Here is a 16,768-nt window from a genome sequence, read left to right as displayed (position 1 = left end):
TGTCCTCACCCAGCAATGACTGAGTAAAGGAGATGACAGAGAACAACAATGACTGGAGAGTATGGGAGGTGCTGGCTTCTGAAAATGACTTGGAGCCCTAGGAAACAGAGCCTTGGTCTGTTAAGCACCTCTGGTCACACAATTAGAGGCCTCAGTGTTGCTAACAGGGAGCCCCTTGCTTTTGAGGGTCCCCTCACTTATGTCAAGATGGTGGTGGGGGGTGGGAACTCACGTTGATCATAGCATTTGAAGTGATGCGGAAGAGGGTGGCCCGCTCATTCACGACCTTCAGCTTCTCACCACTCTCAGATGGAATTCTGAGATTGTCTAGTTCATTCAAAGAGCGCTGTAGTGCGGCACCATGCTTGGCAATGAGGTCATTGCATGTGCTGAGGTCATCTAACTTCAGGGAGAGGTTCTTAAGGGTGTGTTGTAACTCACTCTTATCTGCTGGGGAGGCAGTCTCTTCGTCGTCGTCTCCAGAGTCATCTGTGAAGGGAAACAGAATTGTTGTGGTTACCAATCAACATGGCCCAAGAACCAAGGAAGGCAAAGTAGGAAGCACCCCATTCAAAATCATTGTTTCCCTAGATGATGCCCAAAGCTGCTCCTGGCCAGGGTGAAGGACCTGCTCAACCCTGGCCCAGCCAGTCCAGGCCTACCTGAGTCAATGGAAGAGCTTAGACTTGGTTTTGGAGAGGGTAGTCTGCAGGTGCCTGCATGCAGGGCACCAACTCCCTTAAGATGTGGCCTGTGGCCAAGGCTGGGTGGAGAGGTAGAGATTGTTCAGTGGGCACAGATATCCCCAGAACAAAGCCAAAACTCCTTTCCTGACCTTGCAGGCCCATCCAGGCTGACTGATACCTTCTTTCCCAATCTTGTTTTCTCTGCTCCAGACCTACCTATTCCTCAGTCACACTCCCCCCACCAAAAAAAATGCCTCCTGTTCCCTGCAAATGCTTGAGCTTGTTTGGGACTTTCACCCTATGTCTCTGCCACCAGGAGCCTTATACCTCCTCTACTTCTTTGGGGTCTCACCCCATTCATCCCTTTGAGACATAATCCAATACTGTACCCCTCTTCAAAGTTACCCCCAGTTCAGGCTACAATAAAAAATACCTGCTCCCTGTCTCCTCACACATCTACCCTGGCCCATCTTCCTGCTGATCTGCACCAAGCTCTCCTGAAGAAGAGGGCCACTTGCTTATGGAATGACTTCCGTGTGCAGACACTGGCTAAAAGCAGGGACTGAAGAATCCCCAGGGGAAACACAAAGCAACTAGTGCTCTCAGAGGTGAAACCATGCCCAGGCCATCTCACTAGTTCCCTCTTCACACTGGAGCTTACACCTCTTCCACCCCTTGTTGGGGCCTCCATGCAAGGGGCCAGGCAGCCCTCTGTCTCCACGCCCACCCTCCCTCTCACCTCTCAGGGCAGCTGCTCAGGAACCATCATTACTCCTCTTCCTCCTAGCCAGGAACTGCTGGGCCATGGGGGCCTCTGAGGGCAGCTGGCCTGGGGCCCTGCTGCTGCCTAAATGCTTGGGACAGGATAACCAAGAGGCTGACAGCAGCCTGTGAGTCCCAGAGCTATATCTGCTGAGAAGTTTTTGAAATCTCTTGTTTCAGAAATTATCAGCAAGGCTATTTTTTTTTTTTCAGAAGAAAGAAATCTGTAACCTAAGATATAAAATTAAATAAAATTTTTAAAAATGAATGCATATTTTGAGAGAACAGATTTCTGCTCATGGCAGGGAAGGTGTGTGTGGATGGACAAGGCTAAGTTGCTGTTCCAAGTGCACTGTGAGCCCATGGCAGAACCAAGCCAGCCAGCTCCATGGGCCCCAAGCAAGGGAGAGTGTCTAATGCACATCTTCCCCTGCTGGCCACAGAGAACTTGGGCCAGCATCCAGGCAGGGGGCAGGGAGCCTCCCTACCAACCAGCCCAATCTCAACCTCAGAGTGGCCCAGCATTGGGAAACCACATGTGCTGGGCCACCCACTTTATCCAAAGACATTCTGAAGCTCACAATGGAGGTCGTAGATGGCAGCTCTTCCCTCCCCATAGGCAACAAAATACAGGTTCCAAGTGGCCAAGCCACAGACTTAGGACTCAGCTGCTAAGGGTAAGAGCAGTGAACTGAATCCAGGACTGTCCACCGGTATGGCTTCCTCTCTGACCTCAGAAATACTCCACCAACTGATGTGTACTCAATCTTTCTGAGTGCCAGGCCTTAGGGAGGGTGCTGCCTCAGGTAATGCATGTGGTAACCTAGCAAGGTAGGCCTCGGGCAGAAAGGTGCATAGACATTGCCAGGGCTATGAGGTGAGGGGACTCTGGCATCAGAGCCTGGGTTCCTGTGACCTCCCATCACTGAGATATATTGCCACCTTCCCAGCCTAACAACCAGAATGACCAGCCAACAACCAAGTAGAACAGCCACTGACTCTATGCCAGAAGAGCCACAAGGATCAGGTCTGGCTGTAGGTCAGCCTGAATGTGACTTCTGATTCTTCGAATGAGAGGAGGACAGATGCAAGTATTTAACGGAGCATCGTCCCCTGTGGCAGATCAGGAGGCTCAATACTTCTATTTAACTTGTTAAATGGTATACCTTTGCAAACAGCTCTCAAGGTCCAAGTTCAGTTCCCCAGAGACACGTGCTTGTTCTGCTGTCATGTCGCTGGCTGTGTTGGAGGCAGGACAGGAAGAACCAGGGTCAGTGATTACTGACCAGCACAGTCCATTTACAGAGATGGGCAGGAAGAGTCCTTCCCAGAGGGGCAGTGAGATCAGGAAAATGAGGAAGGGTGGAATGAGGGGGAGAGTGAAAGAACAAATGATTGGGGGCCTGTTGGTTCTTGGCAGCTGGCCAGCATGTCACACACAGGAGGGCAGGATCTGTGGATAAAGCAGGTGGGAGGGAGAGGGCACAGAGATAAAGCAGGCTGGAGAGGGAGATGGTGAAGGGTCTCTGGCACAAACCCAGGGGTCTGGTCCCTTATCCCTTGGCAAAAGAGAGTGTGTGACATAAGGGAAAGATGAGATGGGTGGCAGGTGGCATAGTGGACAGACTAGAGGGACAGAGAGGCCAAAGATATGTATGGCCAAGGCCAGGGTGGCCATATGAGGTCAGCGGCTGGAGAAAACAGAAGGAGTGGACTTGGGCAGAAGGGACCCTGAAACCAGCCATACACATGGACAATAGCACCCACCCAGCTCCAAGGCCATGACTAGTACAGGCCATACTCCTATACAATTCCTGCATACCTGCCATCCCTGAAGTGGGGGTGGTGGCACCTATGCCCCACATTCCAACAGCAAGACTAAGGTTGTTCAAATGCACAATGGTGTGACCCATGTCAGCCTGGGCAGACTCAGAACTAAAACAATGTTCTCTAGGATGGTGACCTCTGGCCACACTGAGTCCAGAAGTTTCAGGTCCAGGTAAGGGAACCTCACAATGAGGAAACCCACATTGGAAAGATAAATAAAATAATTATCTCTTGGTATCTTCAGTGGACTGCTTCCAGAACCCCCAAGGATACCAAAATCCAAGAATGCTCAAGTTCCTTATTCAAAATGGCATGGTATTTGGGTACAACCTAAACGGATCCTCCTTATACTTTAAATCATGTCTAGATACTTATTATTTCCAAATAGTTTTAATCTGTGTTTGGTTAAATCCTCAGATGTGGGACCAATGAATAGGGAGAGCTGACGGTGTTAGGGGCACAAATAAAATCTATTTAATGTGACAGTCCTCAGATTAGGAAAAAGACCGGCATTGTTAGTTTATGCTTTCTGAAGGACAATCTCACAAACAGTCAACAAGAGTCATGAAAATAACTTTATGGCTCCCATCCCCGACTTCTTCCCTTATGAGGATCTCTACTGGGAGGGAATTTATTCCAGAGCAAAGAAAACACTTGGATGTATGAAGTTATTTAGGGCTGCAGTTCTCAAGCTTATGGCCTCAGGGTTCTCAAGCTTTCATGACCCCTAGACCCTCTCTGTTCCCACATTCCACTGGGAAAAATACTCAGGGATATGGAGTACCCTGGAGAGACAACAAGTATCTGATTATTACAAAGAAAACTAAGAGCATCAACACAGAAAATGCTAAACTACCCACTAATATAAAGTTCAACAGAAATTTTGCAAGTGCACTAATACAAGAAGAGGAGCAAGATAGCAAAGAGATCTAGGGCCAGGTCAAAATCACCCCCATGGGGCTGGGTTCACAAAGCAGCCCTCCCAGCCACTCTGGAAAGTCCCCAAACCTGCTCAAAAGCAGGCCATGTCATGCTGCCCTGTGGAGGTATAAAAATGAGGAAGAAGGAAGGGGATGCTTGAAGGCCCAGGTTCTCAGCTCACATTCTGCTCTGCTGCTTTCATGCGTCTATCTCCCTTTTAAGTATCAGTTTCTCAGGTGCACAGCAAGGGCTCCAATCCCCATCTTACCAGTCTGAGAAGGATCTATGGACTGGGTGGTCTGCATAAGTTGGAACTATCACCACCAATGGCATCCTGAATGCACTGCCTCTCCACTAACCTTCCAGAGAATGCCAGTCCTTTTAAGAAACAATGGAAGCAGGAGGTCTATTTGGACACTTCTGAGAAGAAAAAGGTTTTATTACCCCAGATGCAGTGCAGGATGGGGCCCCAACTGCATGTGGGAATGAACCAGCAGATCCTTGGCAGGTGGCACCTCTGGAAAAGATCCCATGAACTAAGCCAAGGATGGGGAGCTGGGAAAGTGACATTTTCCTGAAGGGCTGCTGCTGGGAGGGAGACTGGCTGGGTGGTGAGATGGCCCCAGGCCCACAGTCACAGGTACCATCAGTCGGCCCTACCTATCTCAGAGCTACTATGGAGAGCATCAGAAAAATGTCCCCTATCCTTTCCAGAGCCTGAGCTGTCCAGTTCTCTAAGGAATGGATGTAGGAGTAAAGAGAAGGCCACTGACTCTGGAGCCCCAGGCTAGGTGTAAAGCCCAGGCAACCCCACCCCTACTGTGGTGTCCTCATCAGACTGCCCAGAGCCTTATCATTTCCTGGCCAGCCAGGAGACCTAGCCCCTCCTCAACCCTCTAGCCCTCAGGTGGGCTCAGCCCAGGCAGCAGTCACAAATCCCCAGATAGGGAGGACAGGATTCAGAGCTGCTTCTGTTATATTCCCCCATTGGAATTAAGATGGCTCAGGTCACTTACAATCCTCCTAGGGAGGAAGGTTTTCTGGCTTTGGAGTTACCTACTTCTCTGGGCTTCTCCTGCAGTATCTGTGACATAGAAATCATTTTGTTCCCTGCTGTCTGTCTCTGTTCGGAACTGTGGAGTTTGCAGGGAGACAGGTACTGACCCTTGGATAAGGGACAACTATCCAACAGTGAGGAGGATTAGTAGGACAAGGGTGATGGAGCTGAGCTGGGTCCTGTGCAGCACATGGGCCCGGACTGGCTGGCACAGCTCCGAGCCTCTATTACCTTCTCTATTACTCATTTTTCCCATTTCACCATAGTCACTGCCAGCCAAATCAAGGGTAGAGTCTGGTAGCAAGTGTCCCAGCTGAATCCTGAGCTGTCAGTGACATTCACTCCTGAAATGATCATGCCAAACCCAAAAGGGCAGCATAGCCCCTGGCTATGACACATTTGTTGATGGCTCAGAGACTGGGTCCCTGGGAAGGTGATCCTGATGTCCTGCTGGTTCCCCTGGAAGGGGAGTAGAAGAAGGTCATAGAAGTCACTGCTCCATGTGCCTGCTCTCTGTCACCCCAGGGGGTGGGCTGCTGGCCTCTGATCATATGCTGTGTACTAATAGCAGGCTCATGGGGAATGCTGCGGGAGCGGGGCTCAGGTCTGCAACCACAAAGAGTGCTGTATAGAGATGCTATGTCTTACCTTCCCACCCTGCAGGGACCTCCTGAGAGTGGGCTGGGGACCGGAGGAAGGCAGCAGCTGGGAGCAAGGGGCCAGTCAGAGAAGCATGAAGTACATCTGTCACTCACCCTTTGTTGGGAAGGATCTTTTCCAGTCCATCAGGCCTGTTCTCAATGCTTGTACCCTCTGGTTGGTCTGAAGCATGCCTCTCTCACTTTCTAGGGTGCATAGTATTTTCTTCTGGTCCCGTGGTGTCCCTTCATCACCTGCTTCCTGTCCACTTCTGCTGAATGTGCTGCGGGCAGTCACTATGCCTCATTCATTTGGGCCACTGACTGGCTTTGCATGTGCCTGGTACTTCTGGGAAGTGCTGGTAAACTGTACCCAGACCCAACCTGAGTCCCAGAAACTCCAGAAGCAAGCTTTGGAAGAGGCAGCTTCCCACAGGTCAGCACTGAAGCAGTTGGGCAAGATGACAGACACCTCACAATAAGCAGCAATGACAATCACAGTGACTGCAGTAGCAACGAGGCTTACACAAGGTGCCAGAATTTTTTAAAGCACTGGACAAAAACTATCTCCTAGAGAGTATCCTCATTTTATAAGGAGAGAGCTGGGAAACTGAGGTTTGGAGTGGGATGGTCCTACAGCATATAAGTGGGAGACCTGGGGTCCTAGCCCATGTGGCCCAGCTTTAGGACCACAGCTCCCTACCACATCTCTCCTAGCCATTTCATCCAGTTCTTGTGTCTCACTGCAGACCACACTGGCAGAATCTCTAGGAACCTGGCCTGAGAAATAAGCTGCAAACTGGGACAGGCATATTAGGCATATCTGAAGCTACAGTGACTTCAGGTCAGGGCCTGTCTACTTGCTTCCCTGAATAGCGATTCCCTTCTCACAGGACTTTTGGGAATACTTCATTTTGCTCTATTGGCCTGTCATCTCATTCTCCATCCCAGACCATTAACTTGGCCAGGAAGAGGCTAGAGCTAGAATATTTGCATTGGGGGCTGTACACCCTATCACCCATGTCCTCATTCTGGCAGAAAGGCTGAGGCTCAGCATAGAGAGCATCTGGGTTGAGATTGCTGGGCAACCCAATAACAGTAGATCATATCCACCTACTGCTGTCCAAGATCTTGGGCCTATAAAGCCATTGCTCACAGAGGAGTATGGTGACTCAAGGAATCAAACCTGAGAGTTGATGGAGGGAGGACTTGAGAGTTGGAGGGAGCAAGATCAGGGGCTTCTATCACCTCTTCCTCCTGCTCTGGAAAGGGCCAATCATTTCCCAGCAGGGTTACCAGTGTGATCTTTCTGACCTCCTGTATGGATTTCTCCAGACCTTCCATGGCCTGCTGCCTGTGTGCTGCTGGTCCTGGCATACTTCTAATGTTCAGGGCAAACACTTAGAAAAGTGATTAACCAGGATCCCAGTGAGCTGCTCTGACTCCTTCAAAGAACATGACTTCTGAAATAAGGATATCCAAGCAGGAAAGGTAGGAAAGACCTTGCTCTTCCCCAGAGACAACTCAGGGTCAGTGAGGGTCTTTGTCTTTCCATTCAAGCGACTTCCCATTGATGGTGGGAACTTGGGCCTGAGTCTCCGTGTACTTTTCTCTGCCAGTGGTGATCCTGGGCATTCTGGCTAAAGCAACAAGGCACACAGCACACAGACTGTGGAGCAAAGAAAGAATAATGGACCTCAGCCTTTGAGTCAGGCACAGAGCTTGGAAATGAGGCTTAGGCTCACTCTTGGATGGTGGGACTGTGTGATGTAAATGACCAAGAGAGACATGTTCCTACCCATTCACAGACATGACTGACATTGCCATCCCTAGGGAAGCACTGATTCCTGAAATACCCATCAACTTTAACCAGCTACACAGAAAAATGAATTCATAAATCCATAAAACTCAGGTTACCAATGAGTTATAAGGCAATGGACGCGACTTCTCTGATGATTTCGGTGGGGCTATCAGTGTGCGGCAGTGACCTTCCATCCATGAGAAGCTTCCTTTATGAGTTTTCAGCCCTTAGAGTATGTGTAGGGCTGGCTGTGACCAAATTCACAACCTTCCTGGAACTTCAGAATGTGACCTTATTTGGAGGGGCTGATACAAATGCAATTAGTTAAGGTGAAGTCATACTGGAATACTATGGCCCCTTAATCCAATGTGACTGCTGTCCTTATAAGAAGAGAACATGTAAGGATACAGAGAGAGATTGAAATGATATGTCCACAAGCCAAGGAATGCTAAGATTTCTGCCAACACCAGAATCTAAGAGAAAGGCATAAGACATCTTGATTTTAGGCCCATTGCCTCCAGAACTGCAAGAGAATAAATTCCTGTTGTTTTAAGACACCAGTTTGTGGTAATTTACTACATTATGGTAGCTTAGGAAGTTAACACAATGGCTTAAAACAACACTTTTATCATCTTATACTTCTAGAAGTCAGAGGTTTTAAAATCAAAGTGGTGTCAGGACTGCACCCCTTCTGAAAGTTCCAAAAGAGAAAGTTCACCCTTTCTAGCTTATGGAGGCTGCCCTTATTCCTTGGCTGAAGGCCCCTTCCTCCTTCTTCAAAGCCAGCAGAGCAGAATCTTCTAATCTCTCTGCCTCTCCTGCCTTTTATAGGGACCTGGATAATTCCCCACATCTCAAGATCCATAACTTAACCGTATCTGCAAAGTCTCTTTTGCCATATAAGGTAATATAGCAATAGTTTCTGGGAATTGGGACATGGACATCTTTGGGGGCCATTTTATTTGGCCAGCACTTGGAGTTGCTGGGGCTGAGCTAAATACATGTCACATTCTTACTCTATGACTAGTAATTAAGGTTTGACTCACTGTCCTGGGGAGCCATGTCTGCATGCTCTAGTTGACCACTGAGACTCCTTTTTGGGCAAAAGACCTCACAAGTCCCTCTGGACTTCCTGGAAAGCCTGGTGCATATACACCATTCTGTTCAGGCCCTATGCAGGGGAGGTGGTATCCTGGGCAGAGCCTGGTGGTCCTACATGGCCTGGGTTAAGTGTGCCTGTCCCTATGCTGGAGATATTAATTTACCTCCTCTAGGGAAGATGTTAAGTACCCAACCTATGGCTACTGTAGCACTGGGATGTGATATAAGCCAGAGCCTGCATCTCTGGCCCACTGAGCCCTCTGTTGCCTTGCAAAGGCACACTCACGTTTGCATAGAACTGCCTCTTACTTCAAATCAGAGGAAAGAACCAGAGGAAGGCCCTGCTTACTGTGGCCCCTGCTCAGTACTCAGGTCTCTTCTTAGCCCCTTTAATGACCTGGTCTAGCTGAGGAACCCCCTGGGCATCTTTCCTCAGGAGGCGCCTAGGAAGGACGAGTTGCCATGGTAACAGTGGAGCCAGGTGGGCTATTTTTAGAAACAGAGCTTTTTTCATTTTGGAAGAAAATGGATCAAATTTCTCAGTGGTGATGCCCTGTTGTGGGCAGTTCTTTGAAACCAAGAAACCAAAAAGCTGTGCAGACTGGTCTGGGGGAGGGGCACAGGGAAGTGACATGCAGAAGCTCTGTGGCCACCCTGTTTTGTACTGCCTCTTGTTTGTTTCACTGTGGGAAGCCTGGCTTTGTCCTCACCTATCCACAAATTCCTTGGGGTCAAAGCACATGACAACCAGCTGGGACCCTCTGACACATACACAGTGGTTGGAAATGCGAGCAGCCTTGAGGGAACAGGCCTCAGTTCATGGCTCCCACTGCATCTACACCCAGCAATGGATGGGAGAAGTCTTGGGGGAATGCTGCCAAGATGGGCTATGACAGAGGCACAGGACTACTCATCCACCTCAGGGTGTCAACAAGGCAGGGATCCCCACTTCCCCTCATGCCCGGAAATCCCTGGCACGTGCTCACAGCAGTCCCAGGCCCTTTCTCTCCTTGGTTCCTCAGCCAAGCCTGATGCCATATGTGGAACATTGGCTCAGTGCATACTCTAGCACTTTATCACTTCTGCACCACCATAGTGTACCCCATTGCTGAGATTTCTTTTCTTCTCTTCAAAGGCTCAGTATGAATCACTTCAACTGAGTTAGCACCCTGAGCCCTCAGGTTCCTTCCCATGGACTTCCAGCACTGGCCCCCTGCACCAGTCTCTGGCCAACTGGAATAATATTTGTGGCTTCCAAATATTTAAAAAGAATGTGGTAGCTTCTTTGAGAACAAAGTTCATCACTTGCTCATCTCTGCATCCCCAGAATCTGGGCAGGGTCCTTGTGGGAAAAGGAAGTCACTACCCCCGCACCACCATGATAGGGTTCCTGAGTCATTGCAGCATGAGGGCCACTGCACCCAGAGCCGAGACCAGTCACCAGCACGATCAACCCTCACCAACAGTGCTTCCCTGGATAGATGGAACGGGCACTGTTGTCTGTCTCTGCAGAACTGAATCTAAACATGCAAGACAGGGAAGGGGCAAGTCCTTGTCCCTGAGCCCTGGCAGCTTTCCAGTCCATGGTCTTGTTCTCTGAGCAGCCACTTGTCTCCAGGGCTCCCATCCTAGGGGTCCAGCCCCCTGCGGCAGAGTTCATTCCATTCAGAGTGCTGTGGATTTTGAGCAGGGCATGCATTCTGTTTTTCCCAGTCTGGCTGTGCAAAGAGACACCCCACTAAGGGCCTCTGCAGAGAAGCAAACACAGTGGGTGTCAGTTTCAAGGGAGAAAATGCGAGGGCGCGGCATCCTTGGCAGAAAATAGCCAATTCCAATCTGCATCGTTAGCGCCTCCAACATTCAATTACAGAAGCTTTGGTGACTTTAATTTAGATTTGGGGAGCTTTGTTAAGCTGCTCAGGCTTGATCATAGAATCCAATCAGCCGGATGCTGATTACGGAGACAGAAACGTGCCTTGAGGTGGGAGTCTGAGAGGATGTCAAGTGACTTCACTGTATTGACAATGAAGTTGCCCAGTGGCTGTTTCCCCTGTGCTTCCATATGCTGTACAATTCCATGCATTACACAGTTTTCCATTAAGTATCACCCTTAGAAGAGGCAAGGGTAGTGCAGAGATTTAAGGAGTGCACCCAAGGCTGGCCACACCCAGCCTCTCTGACAACTTGTCCAGAAGAGGGGTGCAGGATAGGCACCCTTACACCTATTACCAAGTCTGAGGTGGGGCCTGAGTTTTCTAAGTGGCAGAGCTGGGATTGGTGTGTGATTGTTACGCAGCCTGGTAGCTCCTGCCACTCCTATTGGCCCTGGAGGCCCCTGCTGGTGTCCTCCAACCTGGCCAAGAGTGGGTGGGTAGGCAGGGCTTGGGGTTAATACTGGCCTTTAGGTCCCCAGCCCTCAAGGAGGTCCCATTTCACCCCAAGTTATAGCTGCCAATAATTTGCCCAACTTAGACAGTGAGAGGGAGCCTGAGAGGTCCTCTAGGAACTTTCAAGAGAATGAGGATCCTGAGACCAGTGACAGGACAGGGATGGGCTTAGACAGAGCCGGGGGTAGGAGATGACTTCAAGCTGGTGGTGGAACCTTGAAAGAGCTGGGATGTGGTGACAAGTGGCACAGGAGGGAGATGCTGCTTCAAGGACAGGAAGGAAGCGGCAGCCTAGGACAGAGGTGAGACGGGTGAGCATACCTACAGCAGTAGTGAGAGAAGGAAGCAGGGAGCCAGCAGAGCATGAGGCCTCACATGTGACAGGGAGCCACCTAGGGCTCCAGGGAATGGGCAGACCCTCTGAGGCACTGACTCCTCCTGACTGGGGATGTGGCTCAAGTGGTGGTGCGCTCGCCTGGCATGCATGCGGCCCGGGTTCGATCCTCAGCACCACATACAAACAAAGATGTTGTGTCCGCCGAAAACTATAAATATTGAAAAAATTCTCTCTCTCTCTCTCTCTCTCTCTCTGTCTCTCTCTCTCTCTCAAAACAACAACAACAACAACAAAAAAAACAGGTCTGCCTTTCAAAGAGGGGGCCCATGGGAACACTAGCCCTGCACATGAGGTTCTGAAAAATAAAAAAAGTGTGTGTGTGTGTTGGTGAAAACACAAAAAATATCATCAAAACACCCTTTAGGAAAATGGATGAATGATGCCACTCCTTTCAAGGAGGCAAGGGACAGAGGCTCTGAGCTACTCAACCCTGAGGACACTAGAAGGGCTATGGGATCTAATCTGATGGAAAATCAGATAATGATAAATAATGAACTGAACAGCCCTTGTAGGTAGATGGAAAAGACCAGTCAGGGCTCCACTGTGGTCTCAGTTAATCCTTGGGCACTCTTTGTGGGCCATCCCTCTTCTCTCCCACTGGAGACAGATACAGGGTCAGATGAGGGCATTGTGGGAAACTGGTGAGGCCACACCCATCCTCTCTGACAACTTCTCCAGAAGAGGGTTCAAGATAGGCACCCTCACACCTGTTACCAAGTCTGAGGTGGGGCCCAACAGCTGGAGCTCCTGGGCCTGCATATGGTCACTTTGTGTCCATTTCACTAAGTAGCAGGGGTAGAAACTTCATCTGATAAACAGGAACTGAAAGATGGTATCAAGCTAAATCTCTTATCTTTTCAAGGAAAAATGCTTCCTGGAACCCCTGGGCTAAATGGAGACCAGGAGTGCAAATCTTGGAGGACAAAGACACTTGCCTCCTTCCTGTGGCCCTCTCACTGGAGGGAGCCAGGGTACATGTGTCAAAGCCATGAGCAAATTAAAGGGTGAAAATTGTGGGCCTACAAGTGAAAGACAGGCTGCCAATGAAGCAAGGGTACCTTTCTCCTCAGCAGAAAGCCATGACCTGGAACTGCACACTGTCCTTGGTTGTCCTCAGGATGATGGATGGCCCTGAGCAGCTGGGCCCACCTCCAGAGAAGTAAACATAGGCGCAGAGAGGGAGCATAAAAATAGAGGCATGTGCTCCATTTATGGCATCTGCTGTGACGCTGAAGACAATCCACCACCCACAGCCTCTCTGTCCAGCAGAGATTTCAGCCCACCTACAGCTTCATCTCAACAGGGTTCCCATGGGGTCTCCCTGAAGAAACAGAGGGGCTCATCCTGGTCACAGCACTGTGGGAAGCTGAACCTTTCCAGTCCATCTAGACTCTATCACCCTCTCACACCCAGGTTTGAGCCTCTCTGCAAGATAGAAAGAAGTCAGCTCAGGCCAGGACTTTGGCAGGGTTGTCCCCAGCCCATCCTAAGGCAAATGCAGCAGGGACAGATGCTGGGCCAGCCATGCCTGGGAAGCTGGCCATGATGCTGTAGTCCAGTTTCTTGGTGTGGACTGAGTCAGGCAAGTGGCTCTGCTTCTCCCCTCATCCTATGTAACAGGCAAGGAGTGGGTAAAACCTGAAGTGCTTGGGTTCCTGCCCCTTCCTCCTACCCAATGAGAAGGATATTCAAACCACTGAGTTGAGACCAGGAACCTACCTGTGTCCTAGCACAGTGGACACCTCCCAGAGGCACTAGCCTCCCAGGTTGGTTGGTTTCTAGACAATAGTGAGCCTCTTCCAGGGCCTGCCTGAGTCTGCACCAGCCTCTATGGTTGGCCTCTAATCCTCAACCAGTCCTACCTGTTCCCCACCTGATCTGTGATCTAATCAGAAACTCCTGCCTGCAAGCTCAGTCTCTTAGTCCAGAGGACGGCCTTGTGACTTGGGGGTGGGGAGGGCATCTATATTTTTAAACAATTTCTGCAGGAAACTTTATGCTGGCCAGGACAAGAACCATTGGGTTAGATACTATTTAAGATCCTGTTGGCTTTGACACCTGTAATACCAGTTTCCAGCCAAATGTTGCTGCATATTTGTCCCCCGTGGTTCCAAGTACCACCCCCAGCTGTTCAGATGAAGAAATCCAAGGCCAAGGGAAAGTGAGGGGAAGCCAAGAGGGTTTTCAGGCATCCTAGCTTTTGGGGCTCCCTCTTCTCTGTGCTGCCTCCAGGGAAACCAAATAAAAGGGAAAAATTCTTCCACTATCCTGACATTTTAGAAAATTAAACTACTTCCTTCTTTCAATACCAATGTCTAGCTTTTGTCCATGTAACACAAATGTCATGTTTTGCTTTTTTATTTATTATAAGCCTCTGCCAATCCCTGTGGGTACACATGAGCAGCTACCTCATTGTCCCATCTGGTTGTGGACTGTGGCCTCCCTGTGGCACCAGCTCTTCTTTGGGCCATGGCAGGATATCTCACTAGGTTGCCCAGGCTGGCCTCAAACTTAAGAACCTCCTGCCTTGGACTCCCAAGTAGCTGGGATTATAGGTGTATGCCACCATGCATCGCTAGGAGGTCTTTTTTCCTGCCCACATTGGCATGAGGGAAGGTGTCAGCACTGGCCCAACTCTGAGCATAGCTTCTTTGAAACCACTGATTCTACTGGTAGACTAGGCCCACACACTGGATAAGGTGACTTGGTGAGAGTTGTGGGGTCAGCCCTCCCCGACCAGTGACAAGGATACTTTAATGGACAATAAGGATACTCACCTATGTAAGAGTTTCATTTGATGCAATGCCAAGACCTATCCAAAGCAAGTAGAATTAAAATATAAAGCAAGTATCCAGCAACCCACATGTGAGAACCCACTGATTTGCCTCAGGTGGTACTGGCATTATTGGACAGGTCACTGGAAACTACTCATTTACATTTTCCTGGCCTGAGGACAGCCCTGACTGCTTATCCTTGGAAAGCATCTGATGCTCACACAATCACACTAGAGAGTTTTCCACAAGCAGCTGTCTCTAGATATCAATGATGGAGGCAAGCAGAGGTGGGGTCAGGGGCTCTGCTATCAGGAGCCATCGGGCCCTGACGGGGCAGAGACTGCATCTGCCCAGTGGATCCCGACATCCCAGAGCCAGGCACATGGGAGGTGTTAAATAGGAGCTTGCTGAATGAATAGATGACTAATGGTAACAGGCTGGGAAAGTGCTGCATCAACCATAAGGTGGCATGCAGGTTTGAGTGGTGAAGATTAGGATGCTTTGTGGTTAGAAGAGTCCAGTCTTAAGGCTTTCCTTGGTGCACCCCTGCTTCTTGAGCGAATAGAGGAATAAAAAATGAAGTGAATCACAATCTGATCGCCCTGGGATTTACCCCATGATTCACACCTGGAGACTAGACCTCAGCTATTTAGTTCTCAAAAAGATCCTCTTTCTCACCCTGCAAACCTCTGGGCCCCCTCCTGCCTCTTCCAGCAGCACTTTGGTGAGCGTCTGTCCTGACAGGCTGGAGTGGCTGAGCTCTGTAGGGAGAAAGAGGCCCACAGGGCCCGCAGAAGTAAAATCTCATGCTCTCCTGGATGCAAGACAGGCAGATGTGGGACTTAAATGAACTTCTGAAGCAGACCAGACTACCACCCAAAGACCTTTGCCATAATTAAGCTTCTCCAGAGACCCTCATCATAATTGTTCTTATTAACAGAATATCAACAAAAATTTCTGCAAAGAACTCATTGTGGTTTGAGACTTCCTGTTTTCTGTAAGGACAAAGTTGCTCTGTCTTGCAAAAGCTAAATTCGTCCACTAACTTGATGGTGTACATGTTATGCTTTCTGTGGTAAAGACTTATAAAACAACCTCTGTCTAGTCTAAAAAGTTGGAACAAAAAGCACTTTTCATGTAAGCCTTCAAACCCCTCCTCCCACTGAGTATAAGGTTCAAAGAATTTCCAGACTCAGAGTTCAGGGATTTTTTTTTTTTTTTTTTTTTTTTTTTTTTTTTTAAGGCATCAGCATCCTCTGGACCACAGCTAATAAACCTGCTTCCTGAAAATTCCTTGGGTGTCCAGCCTCATCTGTCCCACATCACTTTGGGCCCTCTTGGTTAAAAGGCCAAGGAAGAGTTGTTTTCCCCTTTTCTGACTCATGCAAACCTAGAAGCCCCATTCAGCTATTCCTCACCCCTGTGACCCTGCACAGTTACTTAACCTTTAATTCTTCATCTGTAAAATAGGTTAGTGCCTGTTTACACAGTACCTGGCCTACAATGAGGAGCTATGAGCATCAGGTGTTATCACCTGGTTATAAAATTGCTCCATATTCAAGGAATACAAATAAAAATGCTCTGTGTAGAAAACAGCAGCAAAAAGTAGCAAAACAACCTCGTCCGGTGAATTACCCTGAGGTAACTTTGGCCAATTTGTCGTCCAATGCTAACAAAGAGTCTTCCTGTAGGCTCTAACGAGCTGTACAACACACAGCCTCCCTCATTTTGATTCCATGGCTGCTGGTGATCCAGGAATAAGAGAGCTTTCTGTGGCCAGAAGACTAGATGGGAACTCCTATCCCTTGAAAAGTATGTAGTAGCTGTGCACACCTGGAGCCAGGTACTTACAGGGCTGAGGACCAGGTAGGGCAGAGGGACAAGGGAAGCCACCTAGGGAATATAATGGGGGTCCACTTCATGCTTTGGATATAACCCTTGCTGTTTTGCCATTTATTTTAAATCTGACATGATTTTTTTTTCCTTTTGGTTCTCCCTTTCCCCTCCCTAACCCTGGGGACAGCAAGATTACCTTCCTGTCCTAGGCAGAGTTATCGTCCTTGAGCAAACACTGAAGCAATGAAGTAATTCAGACTTCAGTGATGGCACCAGAAGACCTAAGAAATAGCTACCTCCCAAGTCTACAAGTGAATTGCAACCCCCACCAAGACATACCTGGAATGTAACCTTTGAATTGCCTCTTTAAAAGCCCCCTGAACCCCTTGATGTGCAGACTCACGGCCTCTGGGGCAGGAGTCTGCTGTGTTTTCTCCTTTGCTAGCAATGCAATAAAACTTTTTTTTTCTTTTTTCTCAAAATATTATCCTCATTTTTTGACTGGCATCGGGGTCAAGGACCAAACTTTCAGTAATGGAAGGGTCATTTCTAATGGCAACACCAGATAAGTGAACATGACG

At 49.1% G+C, this 16,768-nt stretch overlaps 1 protein-coding gene and 1 long non-coding RNA gene across 4 annotated transcripts in view; one reads left to right on the top strand and one right to left on the bottom strand.

The window, feature by feature from the left end:
* LOC143383381 (uncharacterized) overlaps positions 1-16,549 on the top strand; it is a 56,877-nt gene extending 40,328 nt beyond the window's left edge. Inside the window, exon 3 of the long non-coding RNA XR_013089140.2 lies at positions 16,375-16,549. This is a non-coding gene — a long non-coding RNA (uncharacterized LOC143383381). The remainder of the gene's footprint in view (positions 1-16,374) is intronic.
* Osbp2 (oxysterol binding protein 2) overlaps positions 1-16,768 on the bottom strand; it is a 175,476-nt gene that overhangs the window by 32,110 nt on the left and 126,598 nt on the right. For all 3 annotated transcript variants that reach the window (XM_076837820.2, XM_076837828.2, XM_076837837.2), the window contains one exon: positions 233-489. In XM_076837820.2, coding sequence (XP_076693935.2) covers positions 233-489 — 257 coding nt within the window. The remainder of the gene's footprint in view (positions 1-232; positions 490-16,768) is intronic.

This window comes from Callospermophilus lateralis, chromosome 1 (genome assembly GCF_048772815.1).
Source record: "Callospermophilus lateralis isolate mCalLat2 chromosome 1, mCalLat2.hap1, whole genome shotgun sequence".
Classification (NCBI taxonomy): Eukaryota; Metazoa; Chordata; class Mammalia; order Rodentia; family Sciuridae; genus Callospermophilus; species Callospermophilus lateralis.
This window is presented reverse-complemented; position numbering and strand designations above follow the sequence as displayed.